This window comes from Mirounga angustirostris, unplaced genomic scaffold (assembly GCF_029215605.1).
Source record: "Mirounga angustirostris isolate CCGP_5_RB_7025 unplaced genomic scaffold, mMirAng1.0.hap1 SCAF_6, whole genome shotgun sequence".
In the NCBI taxonomy this organism is placed as follows: Eukaryota; Metazoa; Chordata; class Mammalia; order Carnivora; family Phocidae; genus Mirounga; species Mirounga angustirostris.
Window position 1 is genome coordinate 139,575,387 of NW_026991714.1, and position 14,465 is coordinate 139,589,851.

General features: G+C 35.5%; 1 protein-coding gene across 2 annotated transcripts in view; it reads left to right on the top strand.

Annotated features, from left to right (window-relative positions):
* Positions 1–14,465, top strand: part of ATRNL1 (attractin like 1) — an 804,411-nt gene that overhangs the window by 223,358 nt on the left and 566,588 nt on the right. For both annotated transcript variants that reach the window (XM_064595308.1, XM_064595309.1), the window contains exon 20: positions 9,026–9,119. In XM_064595308.1, the coding sequence (XP_064451378.1) occupies positions 9,026–9,119 (94 nt within the window). The remainder of the gene's footprint in view (positions 1–9,025; positions 9,120–14,465) is intronic.

Here is a 14,465-nt window from a genome sequence, read left to right on the forward strand (position 1 = left end):
GCTTTATATTATACCTTGTTCTAAATGTAAGACAACTAAGCTATAATGCTATTAATCCCCAAAATGTTCATATTGATTAGTTCAAAAACTGAATTCAGCGACTTTATTATTTAAAAATATTCTCCTTTCACCCCATCTTAGTTAATGATAATACCAGTTAAGCTCCCATGATTCTTCTTCTTAATCTCAGGAAACAAACTGAGGTTTGCTGGAGTGGGGGGGGTGCGAGGGATGGGGTGGCTGGGTGATAGACACTGGGGAGGGTATGTGCTATGGTGAGTGCTGTGAATTGTTTGAGACTGATGAATCACAGACCTGTACCTCTGAAACAAATAATACATTATATGTTAAAAAAAAGAAGAAGAAGAACATAGCAGGAAGGGAAAAATGAAGGGGGGAAAATCGGAGGGGGAGACGAACCATGAGAGACTGTGGACTCTGAGAAACAAACTGAGGGTTCTAGAGGGGAGTGGGGTGGGGGAATGGGAATGGGCTAGCCTGGTGATGGGTATTAAAGAGAGCACGTACTGCGTGGAGCCCTGGGTGTTATACGCAAACAATGAATCATGGAACACTACATCAAAAACTAATGATGTGATATATGGTGATTAACATAATATAATAAAATAAAAAAAAAGCAAAGAAAAAGCTCCCATGATTCTTCTCTTCTTTTGCTGTTGGATGTTACAGGTTAGCTGAAATGGAATAGCTTCTTATTAAATATTTGTTGAATGAATGAATGAATACCCTCCCTACAATCTCTATACCCTCCATACAGTGTCTCCATTTGTTATCTACCTTTTTATTCCCTTTATAGGAAGAGAAATAATTAATGTTTTCTTGAGATATGGAGCTGTTTACTTGACATATTGCTAACAACATCCCTTCTACTCAAAATGGAAAAAACAAAACCCTTAACACATAGGGAAAAAGAGAACACCTCAAAGTTGTTAAACATAATGTTGTTATTGACTTACAAGTCAAAAACATAAACATGTATTTTATTTATTTTTTTAGGTGTATAAATGTTTAATCTTTTCAAAATCGAAAAGGTCTATTTAATTTTTTTTGTTTTGACATAATTTAATACAGAAGAGTTGCAAGTAAATTCACAGAGTTCCTTCAAGTCTCCTCTCTGTCTTGCTGTTTCAGTTAAACATTGCAGACTTGATGGGCCTTTATCCCTTAAATACTTTAGTGATATTTTCTAAAAACTATGAATTTTCTTAATTACATTACAGTTACAGAAATCAGGAAATGAACCTTGGTGCATATTGTTACTAAATATAGACCTTATTTAGATTTTACTAATTGTCCCAGTGTTGTTCTTTAGAGAAAAGAAAATCCAAGATGACTGGTTGCATTCATTTTTATGTCTCTTTAGCCTTCTTGAATCTGGAACATTTCTTGAGTCTTTTTTTTTAATAAGTGACATTGACATTGTTTAGGATTATAGTCCTTTTTTTGTGTGTGTGTATAGCATGTGCTTTGTATGAAATATGTCTTTGTTTGACATTTCTTCATGATTATATTCTGATTGCATACTTTTGGCAGGAATATCACTGAAGTTATGCTAAATTCTTCTCACCATATCATGAGCCACATGCTATCATCCTTCCATTAATGGTAATGTTCAATAGGGGCATTTGGATGAAGTATTGTCTGCCAGATTTCTTCACTCTAAAGTTACTATATTATCCTTTAATGAAAAAAATATCTTTTAGGAGATACTTTGAGACTGTGAGTATTACATTAGTTCTTAAACTTTTACCTACTAATTTTATGATTTTTACCAAATGGTGATTTTCTATCATTCTTTCTATACTAATTATTTTGGCTTTCTTTTACAATGAAAAGCTTTTTCTTCTCTAGTTTGTGTTATCTTATTTATGTATTTATTAATGTATCTGTGTATCTGTCTATTTTTGTATCATCTGTCTTTCCATCCATTTTTCATATATCTACTTATATACTCTTTATCATTCTTTGAGCATTTTCTTGTATTTTTGCCACCATCTTGTACTTTTCCCTGCCCAGACTGGAAGCTGGCATTTCTTAAGCAGCCTTGGTTCCTTTAGTGGGCTCTTTGCTACAAAGACAATTTTATTTCTAGATCATCTCAACAGACAGAACTGGAGAATACAGTGTGCACACATGCTTACTTGTCTACCCATAAACACATATATTCTTATACATGTACATAACTACACACATTGATACACATTTCTACATTTACCTATATTTTACACTAAAATCCATGAGTTTAGGGGCATCTGGGTGGCTCAGTCAGTTACGAGTCCAACTTTTGGTTTCGGCTCAGGTCATGATCTCGGGGTAGTGAAATTAAGCCCCACCTTGGGCTCTGTGCTCAGCTCAGAATCTGCTTGGGATACTTTCCACCTCCCTCTCTCTCCCCCTCTGCTCTTCCCCATGTTTGCACTCTTTCTCCAAAATAAAATAAATAAAATCTTAAAAAAAAAAAACCCCATGAGTTTACACTAATACCTCATTTTCTGTCCCTTACTACAGGGTTCATTCTGTTCTTCCTATTGTCCAAATTTTTAAGCTGACTTTCATTATCCACAATATATATTTTTAAATTTCCTCAATCTTAAAATGCACAGAAAGTAGTTTTGGAATTGCTAAACCATACCTCTGTGAAAAGGAAGTCTACTAATGAGAGTTTAACATTTATTTATTTATTTTGTCTTCAGTATGAGGACATATAGTCTGTAATTGTGTTTCAGAAGTACTTGTGTTCATTCTTTTTCCCTCCTCAGTGTGGTTGTTAGTCATTTGAGTAGGGGCCATTCATTTATTTCTGTGTTTAGTCAGCTTTAGGGCCACCTGCACCCCACCAGTATTGTTGATGTAATTTTCTTTTTTGAATACGTGAAATATTAACACGGTCCTCAAAGTCGTGAATGTACAAAAAGTCAATTTCCCCCTATTCTTTTCATGACATTCTCACTCATGCCCTGTAAGTAACCTATCTCAAACCAGTCTCTGGTTTATTCTCCCTATGTTATTTTTAAAATTAAATATGCAGAAACATGCATATTTTCTCAATTTTTTACACAAAGGCTAACATGTTCTGTTGTACTGTTTTTTTTTGTCATTTAATAATATAACTTGGAAATCATTCCACATTACAGAGATCTTCCTCATTGTTTTTATACCTACCTAGTACTACATTATGAGGATATACTATAGCTTATTCAACTATTCTCCAATGATGAATATTTAGGTGAATTCCAATAATTTCAAATATCAGTAGTGGTGTAGTGGAAACTTTTGTGTGCATATATATATCTGTACTGTAAGGGGTGTATCTTCAAGATAAATTCCAAGAATGGAGCATGTGGGGTTAAGAGATAAACACATACATTGTATTGCTAGTAATGATTGTACCAGTCTGTACTCCTACTAGCAGTGTATGAGAGAGTATCTGTTTCCATATAGCTTTGTGAACAGAAAATATTTTTATACTTTTTAACTTTTGTCTGATAGATGAACATTTTAATTTTTAGTTCTCTTATGTGTGAAATTAATCTTATCTTCATACATTTAAGGAGCATTTTTATGTTTTATGTGAATTGTCTGTTTTTTGCTCAATTTTCTGTTGAGATATTTTTATCCTCTTAATTTAATGAGAGTTCTTTACTTATTAGGATTATTATCCATCTGTTGAACAGTTTTCTCCAATATGTGTCCTTTGGCATTGCTTATGGTGATTTTTTGTTTGTTTGTTTTTGCCATGTTGAAGTCTTTATATTTTAATCTCATCAAAATTATCACTCTCGAGTTAGAGTTAGAATACTTTTTCTTACATCCAAGTTATCCAAGTTACCTATGAAATTCCTCTGTTACTTGTGTGGTTTTACTTTTTTACACTTAGATCACTAAGCTTTTGGAGTTTAATTTTGTGTATGGTGTGAGGTATAGATCTAAATTTACCTTTTTCACCAGTTGTCCTATTGACATTTATTTTAAAATATTCATTTTGATCCCTGATTTAATATACAAGCTTTTTATATTCTAAAGTTTCATATGTATTTGGTTCTATTTATGGATTTTCTGTTCTACTCTACTGATCTGTTTGTCTCTTGATGTGCCAGTATCTCAGTGTTTTTATTGTAGAGGACTTATAAATGTTTTAATGTCTAGTAGGCTGGTTCTTTTTTTTTTTAAGCTTTTCTTTTTTAGTGTTTTCCTGGCTTTTCTTGCATGTTTATCTTTTTATATGATGACTGTTATCAATTTATCAAATCCCATATAAAAGTTGGTATTTTTTTTTTCATTTCTTTGAAATTGTTCCTCTGTCAAATGGGTATAATATGTGTGGCAAAAGATTAAAGAAGTAATGTGCATGAAAATACTTCAGGGCGCCTGGGTGGCTCAGTTGGTTAAATGACTGCCTTCGGCTCAGGTCATAATCCTGGAGTCCCTGGATCGAGTCCCGCATCGTGCTCCCTGCTCAGCAGGGAGTCTGCTTCTCCCTCTGACCCTCCCCCCTCTCATGTGCTCTCTCTCATTCTCTCTCTCTCAAATAAATAAATAAAATCTTTAAAAAAAATACTTCAGAAATAGTACAGTCATATAGATATAAAATATTGTTATTGTTATTATGTTACAAAATATGTTTTATATTTTTAACATAATACTCAACATTTTTTCAGATTCTTTGATTCATCATCTAATATCTATTCAAAGCAATCTTTTAAAGTAACCTCATTGAAAACAATGCAGATTCATTTTGGTACAATAAAAATTCAGTCAGTTGGAATTTAAGAATTTGAACTTGAAGCAAGTAGTAATCTTTGTGAATAGCTTCTAGTAATGTGTCATTCTTAAATGTCTCATTTATAGCCCAGGACCTTAATATTTTGTTCTATTTTTTTAGATGAATGAAAACCAGACTAAATAAAGTATAAGAGGTCAATTTTAAAGGGTTTAAATACTTTTTTAAAGATTTTATTTATTTGAGAGACAGAGAGAGTGAGAGAGAGAGCGCAAGAGGGGGTAGGGTTACAGGGAGAAGCAGACTCCCCGCCGAACAGGGAGCCCGATGTGGGACTCGATCCCGGGACTCCGGGATCATGACCTGAGCCGAAGGCCGTCGCTTAACCAACTGAGCCACCCAGGCACCCTTAAATACTTTTAATGGTAGTTATTAGCAGCAGTCAAGAAATCTACCCAGCTAGAGTAAGAAAATAAAATATGACTAAAGGTTTATTCTTTAATCAAAGATAATGAAACAAGATTAAAATTACTCTTTTATAAAAGTAAACACAGAATATTAAGAATACAATTCTAGAAGTTGAGTTAAAATTTATTTTGGTGAAATTTTTAATATTTGAATGTTTTTGCTTAACCCTGTTCTGTTAGGAAAAAAAAAAACTAACTTGTTTTAAATATGGTTTCAGTTTTTAAAATTAAATCAGAATGGAAAACTGACAAATTATGTGATTCCAGGGTTTGTGATTGTAGATCAGGGATTGGCATGCTTTTTTTCCTTTAAAGGGTTAAATAGTAAATTGTGTTTTTTGTGGGCCACTTATGGTTGCTGCCCCTGCCTCATCTGCCTCCTTCCCTCCTTTATTTCCACCTTTACCTCCTTCTCTTTCTTCACAATCCTTTAAAAATGTAAAAACCATTCTTAGCTTATGGGTTGTACAAAAATAGGAAATGGGCCAGGTTTGGACCCAGGGATATAGTTAGAATAGATGGTTAGAGTTTCTTCTTTCAATTTTTGAATATGTTGGACAGCTTTGGAATATAAAATATAAATATTACAGCCCTCTTGTCACTTTATGACTTTCTAACTTTTACTGAAATCCTTGAAACAGTGCCATTTGCTTGAAGGTTCCAGTTACTTAAGTTCTAGATTCTTATTTGCCACTTTTTTTTTTTAAGATTTATTTATTTATTTGAGAGAGAGAGTACACAAGCAGGGAGAGGCGTGGAGGGGCAGAGGGAGAGGGAGAGAGAATCCTCAAGTAGACTCCCCGCTGAGCACGGAGTCTGTTGAAGGGGCTCCATCCCACGACCCTGAGATCATGACCTGAGTTGAAATCAAGAGTTGGACGCTCAACCGACTGAGCCACCCAGGCGCTCCTTGTTTGCCATCTTAATTACAGTTCTAGAGCAGTGCCTTACACCCCAGACCATTTAGTAAATACTGGATCTATGGCTGAGTAACTGAGTTTTACTAGTCACTCTTTATTTAGGCAAGTACAGGTGTCAAATATCCTGACTAAAAGTAATCTCTGTATGTCCGATTGATGGCCCATTTTTAATTACGAGAACTATCACTTTTTCAGTAGAAAAAAAAATCACAGTCTCTCAACAACAGGTCCATAGCAATAGTTGTAATTTTTGCATTTTTAATGAGAAAATTCAGATTGGTAAGATATTGTTGGTATCAACATTTCATGTTTATATAAAAAAGAAACAGCTGTATTCAGTTTTCCCTTTTCATAAACCACACATTGATGAAAATTTGGGCTTAGAGTTGTAAATAAAAATGTAAGTTTGAAGAATAGAATTTTAGATCAGCTATTTGAACATTTGCCTTTGGTCAGAATTCTTACTCCTTTGAAATATAATGTATAGCAGATCTACTAAATATTAAATATAATATGCTAGAAGTATACAAAGCATATTAAATCGACATGATTTCCTAACCTCCAGAAATTATTGTTATAGGTATTCAACAGATAGCAAGGATGTAGCAATGAAAGGGACTTTGGCACATAAACTGACGTAGAAACAAATGCTACCAATCATGACTACTTTTTGGTTTCATGTTTCTAGGTATATTCTTCATGTACAACTTGTTAGAATAACCCTTATAGCATCTTTTTTTTGTTTCCTATCCTTATTGTTCAGTCTTGGTTATAAGTTGATATTGCAACTTTATACTGTAGGGGAACAGAAATAACATGTGACCACATAGTGTCCCTTTAGTGTATGTCTAGGCTATAAAATCATCATCATATAAAATTTGCCAAACAAGAGGCCACTGTATGATGATTTCATAGGTGCTTATTCAGCATAAAAAGATGACCTCAAATGCTGACAACAGAATAATTTCAACACTGTCATGAAGTATAAATTTTAAACAATTGAATTTAAAATACATTTGTGTCATTTTAGCTTGAAGTATAGAACCACAAGGGAATTCTTTCAAAATGAGCTCACATTAAAAGGTATTTTAACACAATTTTTTTTTGTCTCAGGAATTATTAAAGCTACTATACAATGATAATTCTTTTAAGGAACTCTGCAAACATAACTCTTATTCAGTTCTGTCATAAAGGGTAAATAAAAGGTTTATCTAAGTTTTAAAATATTAATGTGCATCATTATTTTTAGTAAAGTTCTGAATATAAGACAAACTAATATGAACCTCTGCAAGTTAATATTAAGATATCATGGTATATTCATTTACTATTTATGAAATTACATGTTATCAATATATCTTAGGGTCCCATAATTGCTTGCTGTTCATTTATTTTATTCCTTGCAATACTATCCCTTGTCATTCATTTCTGCAATTCTCGCATCGTGGGTTTCTATAGTTAATTCTACAAACTTAAAGGAAAATTATGCTGATTTATTTAAATATTCTTTAGGAAGAAAAAAAGTCATACTTTTATGTGGAAATTTCTTCTAGCCAAAAAACCATGTTGTTAAGAATCTACCTAGTACCAAAACGTACTTCATATGTGTATGTAGGGGTGTGTGTATTTACTTTATATTAATCATCTATATTTTTCAAAGCAAAAAATCATAAACAATTAGCAAGATACTTAGTGTTCTAGAATATTTTATATTTTGATTAAAACCAGTGACTCACTAATTTTTATATATGTATGTAAATCAAGGAAAAGCCACATTGTTTCCTTTATATCAGAGAGTGGTTTAACTAGCTGGAGGCTGCAGGGACACAGTTCTCACTGAAGGTTTTGAAAGGGCTAGCAGCATGGTTGGCCTGGTCTCTTTAGATTGTCTCAGGATTGTAAAATGCATTGTGCCTAGAAATACCGATGGTAGAAAGATCAGATATGTCACTGTGTTAGTAAGAGAAGGTGAATGATGATGCTATGCCACCAATTACAGTGGTTACCACGTGAAAAGGAGGGGTCAGATATAGGAGAGATTGTGCATGCTGAAATAGAACCTACCAATTGTTGGGATGTTGGATACAATAAGTATGGAGTTTGTGTCCCAAATAATTGGAATGCTACTCTTTAACAAGGAGTGCAGAGTAAGAAAATGAAATGAGTTCATCTGAACCAAATTGACTATGTGTAACTATTATGCCCTGGAATGTTTCCGTTAATATTCTGGAATATTAAAACTGAGAATGATCTCAGAAGCCTAATAAGATGATTTGAGGGCATAAAGAGGCATGCTTTTTTACATGATATATAATTATATTTTTATTTTTGTTGGCAGTGTAATAGTAGTAGGAGTAATAGCTGTATTTATTAAGTGCTTGATATGTGTTAGATATTTAAAAATACACGATCTCATTTAATCTTCACGTCAGTACTAAGAGCGAAGTATTATTATTTTTGTTTTTTTTTTTTTTTTTTTTTTTTTTTTTTTTTGCAGATGAATAAACTAAAGCAGAGAAGTTAAATAAATTGCCCAAGGTGGCTGGGTGATTATATATGTACATTTTGAATCTAAGCTGTTTGACTCCAAAACCCTTGTGCTCTTTGAAATCATTTCATTAAATAGATGTACCAAATGAGAAATGGAAAGGAGCCCAAAGAAGAATGCGATAATACTTGGATCCATACTAAACTTCAGGATACCCCAAAGACTTTGAAGAGTTTCACAAAATTTTTAAATAAGTGAATTTACTTCCCTTTAATAAAAAATAACTTATGTGGTAACTCTAGTTTATGGATGGCCAGGGGAAAATACACAGTATAAAAATAAAACCCTGAATGAAATGTGATGTATGTTTGTGATGGAGAATATTCAGTATCATTTTCATTTTGACTTACAGCTTGTACATGCAGTGGCCATGCAAATATTTGTCACATGCACACAGGAAAATGTTTCTGCACAACTAAAGGAATCAAAGGTGATCAATGCCAATTGTAAGTAAAAATGACTTTTTAGAACTTTTGTGGGTTGAACTTTTGCTGTAAACTAATTATTACAGGCTTTGCTTTTTAAGTTTAGTGTTGTGCTAGCTAAGCAACCAATATTATTTTAAACTAGGTTTACTTGCATTTTATCAATTCTCATAAAAAATTAAGCCTTTTAAAAATGGCAGTTTTGTGGAGGCTTTAACAGAACCCATAGAATATGTTTGTCTTTGGCATCTCTCTAAAAAAAGAAACATTCTTAATTTTTTTGGAAAACACATACATTAAATTTTTATTTTATTTTTATGATTATCCTCCATAGCTTGTTAAATAATAAATCATATGTTTCTTGCCCTTCTTTTGAATCTGTCATTATTATTTTATAACTGTAGTTATTTAAGCCTTTCAAGTGGTTTCTTATTTTTCTCTGTTTCACTAGACATGAACCCACTCTTTTTTTTTTTTTTAAAGATTTTATTTATTTATTTGACAGAGAGAGACACAGCGAGAGAGGGAACACAAGCAGGGGGAGTGGGAGAGGGAGAAGCAGGCTCCCCGCAGAGCAGGGAGCCCGATGTGGGACTCGATCTCAGGACCCTGGGATCATGACCTGAGCCGAAGGCAGTCGCTCAACCGACTGAGCCACCAGGCGCCCAGACATGAACCCACTCTTGTTACTCAGCTTTCAATAGTTTTATGATTGATTTTTGTCTTTTTATAATTTGTTATTCTCAAGATTTACCCTCCCCCTCAAAAAAATTAACCCCAAAACGCAGTTGTCTCATGGTATCTAAACATTATTTTTTTCTAATTTATATAGATATATATAATATTATATAATATTAAATATGTAATATTATATAATATTATAATGTAATTATATAATATTACATTAGGTATAAATGTACTGTATTTGATACAAATCCATCAACTCTAACTATAATAACTGTAAAATTATGAAAAATTGATAAAGGATTCTCTAAAACTTTTATTTCCAAATAAGTCTGTTAATCTTGGAAAATGATCATTTTGTTTCTTTTTATTTAAGACAAATATATTATTTGCTGTAGAATTATTTTAAACATTTAAAGTTAGATGATCATGTCTTTGACTAGCCACTGAGGTGTCATAGGTTTATGACTTCAGAGAAGGTGAACAGAACCATTTTTTATTCCTTCTCCAATAGTCTCTAAACTTAAAAAGGAGGTGAAAGGATAAAGATCTTAGGGAAATTCCTATTAATGAAGGCTATTTTGGTCTCAATACCAATGCATTAAAATCAGAGTTCTGTGTTCTAAGACAGAGATACTACTAATATTTTGATGAATACAAAATTCATAAGTAGGGCCACCTTCTTGGGTGTGTGCCTAGAAGGGCATCATGCTTGGTTTAATGCACTGCTATCACCATCTTGAAATTCTTAATAAATTTTTAACAAGAGCCTTACATTTTATTTGTACTGCTTCTTGCCTCCCTCTCCCCTACCACGAATTATGTATCAGGTTCTGGTCATAAACAAGAAATATTTAATTTTTGTTCTAAGATTCCATTATTTCATCAATGAAAACTGACAACTTTAATTTGTACTATATTTTTGCTTAAGTGATATAACCATCTATAATAATTATCTCTAATGTGATGTGGTACTTTTGTGAGATACTTTTATTTCTAGATAAGTGAGAGCAGTATTTTAGTTCATTGAAATCATGCAATTATACACTTAGAAATACAGAGTAACAGGGTTTGGCGTATGTATGAAATAGTAGAAAAATAAATTATATAGTTCTGAATGAGGAAAGTACATTTTGCTGTAGTTCTTATTTATGATTTTTGTAAGCAAGGGAAAAATTGGAATACTAATTTGTACAGTATTTTGTAGATAGCCTTTCTAGATAGAATTGTATTCATTATTTTTTCTTTGTTTTATTTATTTGGCTTTTGAGTGCAGGGCAAGGAAATTAGGATCATCATTCTTAAAGCAATTATTTTCTACAGTGTGCTTATACTGAAAAAAAAACCATTCTTGTTAGGAAGCACAGCTAGTCATTCAAATCACTAAATAATTATTAAGTGAGTACTTGTACTATTTTTTTTATTATTATGTTATGTTAATCACCATACATTACATCATTAGTTTTTGATGTAGAGTTCCATGATTGATTGTTTGTGTATAACACCCAGTCCTCCATGCAGAACGTGCCCTCTTTAATACCCATCACCACGCTAACCCATCCTCCCACCCCCCTCCCCTCTAGAACCCTCAGTTTGTTTTTCAGAGTCCATCGTCTCTCATGGTTCATCTCCCCCTCCGATTTCCCTCCCTTCATTCTTCCCCACCTGCTTTTTCTTTTTTAAATTTTTTTTTTTAACATATAATGTCTTATTTGTTTCAGAGGTACAGATCTGTGATTCAATAGTCTTGCACAATTCAGAGCGCTCACCATAGCACATACCCTCCTCAGTATCTATCACCCAGCCACCCCATCCCTCCCACCGCCCCCACCCCACTCCAGCAACCCTCAGTTTGTTTCCTGAGATTAAGAATTCCTCATATCAGTGAGGTCATATGATACATGTCCTTCTCTGATTGACTTATTTCGCTCAGCATAACACCCTCCAGTTCTGTCCACGTCATTGCAAATGGCAAGATTTCATTCCTTTTGATGGCTACATAATATTCCTGTGTATATATATACCACTTCTTCTTTATCCATTCATCTGTTGATGGACATCTTGGCTCTTTCCACAGTTTGACTATTGTGGACATTGCTGCTATAAACATCGGGGTGCACGTACCCGTTCGGATCCCTACCTTTGTATCTTTGGGGTAAATACCCAGTAGTGTAATTGCTGGATCGTATGGTAGCTCTATTTTCAACTTTTTGAGGAAGCTCCATACTGTTTTGCAGAGTGGCTGCACCAGCTTGCATTCCCACCAACAGTGTAGGAGGGTTCCCCTTTCTCTGCATCCCCGCCAATATCTGTCATTTCCTGACTTGTTAATTTTAGCCATTCTGACTGGTGTGAGGTGATATCTCATTGAGGTTTTGATTTGGATTTCCCTGATGCCGAGCGATATTGAGCACTTTTTCATGTGTCTGTTGGCCATTTGGATGTCTTCTTTGGAAAAATGTCTGTTCATGTCTTCTGCCCATTTCTTGATTGGATCATTTGTTCTTTGGGTGTTGAGTTTAAGAAATTCTTTATAGATTTTGGATACTAGCCCTTTATCTGATATGTCATTTGCAAATACCTTCTCCCATTCTGTCGGTTGTCTTTTGGTTTTGTTGACTGTTTCTTTTGCTGTGCAAAAGCTTTTTATCTCGATGAAGTCCCAATAGTTCATTTTTGCCCTTGCTTCCCTTGCCTTTGGCGATGTTTCTAGGAAGAAGTTGCTGCGGCTGAGGTTGAAGAGGTTGCTGCCTGTGTTCTCCTTTAGGATTTTGATGAACTCCTGTCTCACATTTAGGTCTTTCAACCATTTCGCATCTAGTTTTGTGTGTGGTATTCCCCCAGCGCTGGAGTTCTGCCAGTCTCATTGATCGGTAAACTTGGTCTTGGCTGGCTGTTCTTGCTGATCTTCTGGGGGAGGGGCCTGTTGCATGGTTCTCAGATGTCTTTGCTGGAGGCAATTGCCCCGCCCTTGCCGGGTTGGGCTGTCATCTGCTCAGGTTTGCTCTCAGGAGCTTTTGTTCCCTGCAAGCTTTCGGTACAGCTTTGGAGGACGAGAGTGAAAATGGCGGCCTCCCAGTCTCCGCCCTGGAGGAGCTGAGAACTCGGGGCCCCACTCCTCAGTGAGCCCCCGGAGAAAAGCAGTCAATCACTCCCGTCTCCCCGGTCTCCGGCCGCACTCTGTGCTCACCCGGCCTGTGACCGAGCATTTCTGTCTCTGGCACATGACCCCATGTGGAGTCTCCAAACCCAGCAGATCCCTGCGGTGCGCTCCCGTGCCGCTCCTCTCGGGGGAAGAAGGGGAGTCTCCCTGGATCTGCCGCTTGTTGGGTCCCTGCTGGAAGAGCAGTGGCCCGACTGTGCCATGGATCACAGTTTATGGCAACCCCGAGCTGAGAGCCCGCTCCTCAGCTCCGTCTCTGCAGCCCCCTTTCCCGCTCCGATACCTGGGAGCTCTGCCGCACTCAGGCACCCCTGGTCTTTCTCTGACCCTGAGGGTCCTGTGACCACATGGTCCCAGTGAGGGTTTCACCCCCCACTCAGACACTGGAGCGACGTCCCTCAGTGGAGCCGACTTCTGAAAGTTCCGATTTTGTGCTCCACTGCTCTATCATTTGCCAGAAGTGGCCCATGGAGGCCCCCTCCCCCGCCATCTATCCTCCCAAATATCACCTTGGATTCACTTCTCCACATGTCCTATCTTCCAGAAAGTGGTTGCTTTTCTGTTCAGAAAGTTGTTGCTATTCTTTTCTTTGATCTCCTGTTGAGTTTGTAGGTGTTCAGAATGGTTTGATCCCTATCCAGCTGAATTCCTGGGACCAGATGAAATTTAGGTCTCCTACTCCTCTGCCATCTTGCTCTGAGTGCTTGTACTATTAATGAAAATGAATATCACATAGTTTTTGCTGGAAGTATCTTTCAGGCTAACAGTGGAGACACTAGCCAAAATATAATATACTAATTTCCTGTATCAGTGATTTGAAATGCTTGGGAACCTTTCCGTCTTCACAGGTCAATTTTTGTTTGACTTTAAATATATAGTTGTACATCACATCTTGTGTATTTTTCATAACCTTCTCAAACTAAAATTAGTTCTCTTCCTATATGCTATTTTTTCCTTGCATTATCTGTGCACTCGCCTGTATCCTTTGCTAGAATGAAATTCTTTGGGGACCATGTCATCAGTACCACAATGTAAGTGTTCAATAAGTTTATAATGGTTTCGAATGAAGAAAATATTGACAGAGTACTGAAGAGGGCAGGGTTAATTTACCTTGGAGGGATCAAGAAAGTTTGAGAAGAGGATACTTAAGCTGGAATGTGAAGGAGGAGGTAAAATTTTCTGGGTGGAGAATATAGTAAATAGAAGGAGAAACTGTATCAGTAGAACAAGGGAGTGAAAATGAAAAGGGTTATAGCATTTCAGGCTTTTGCTCAAGGACATAGAGAGCTGGCAAGAGCATTGCTCCCACCTTTACAATGAAAGAAACAAGAGCTGGACAAACTGCAAATCCATGAGTTTTCTGGAAATCATTGGAGAATTGAGATTACAGGGTAAACAAATAGCCAAAAATCTAAAGGGAAACAAGAGCTTTCAGGGAGAGATGAGACAGGAACCCTGGCTTACCTGGAGTGAAACCAACTGGAAACGTGGAAGACTTGAGCGAGGTAGTTGATAGATTT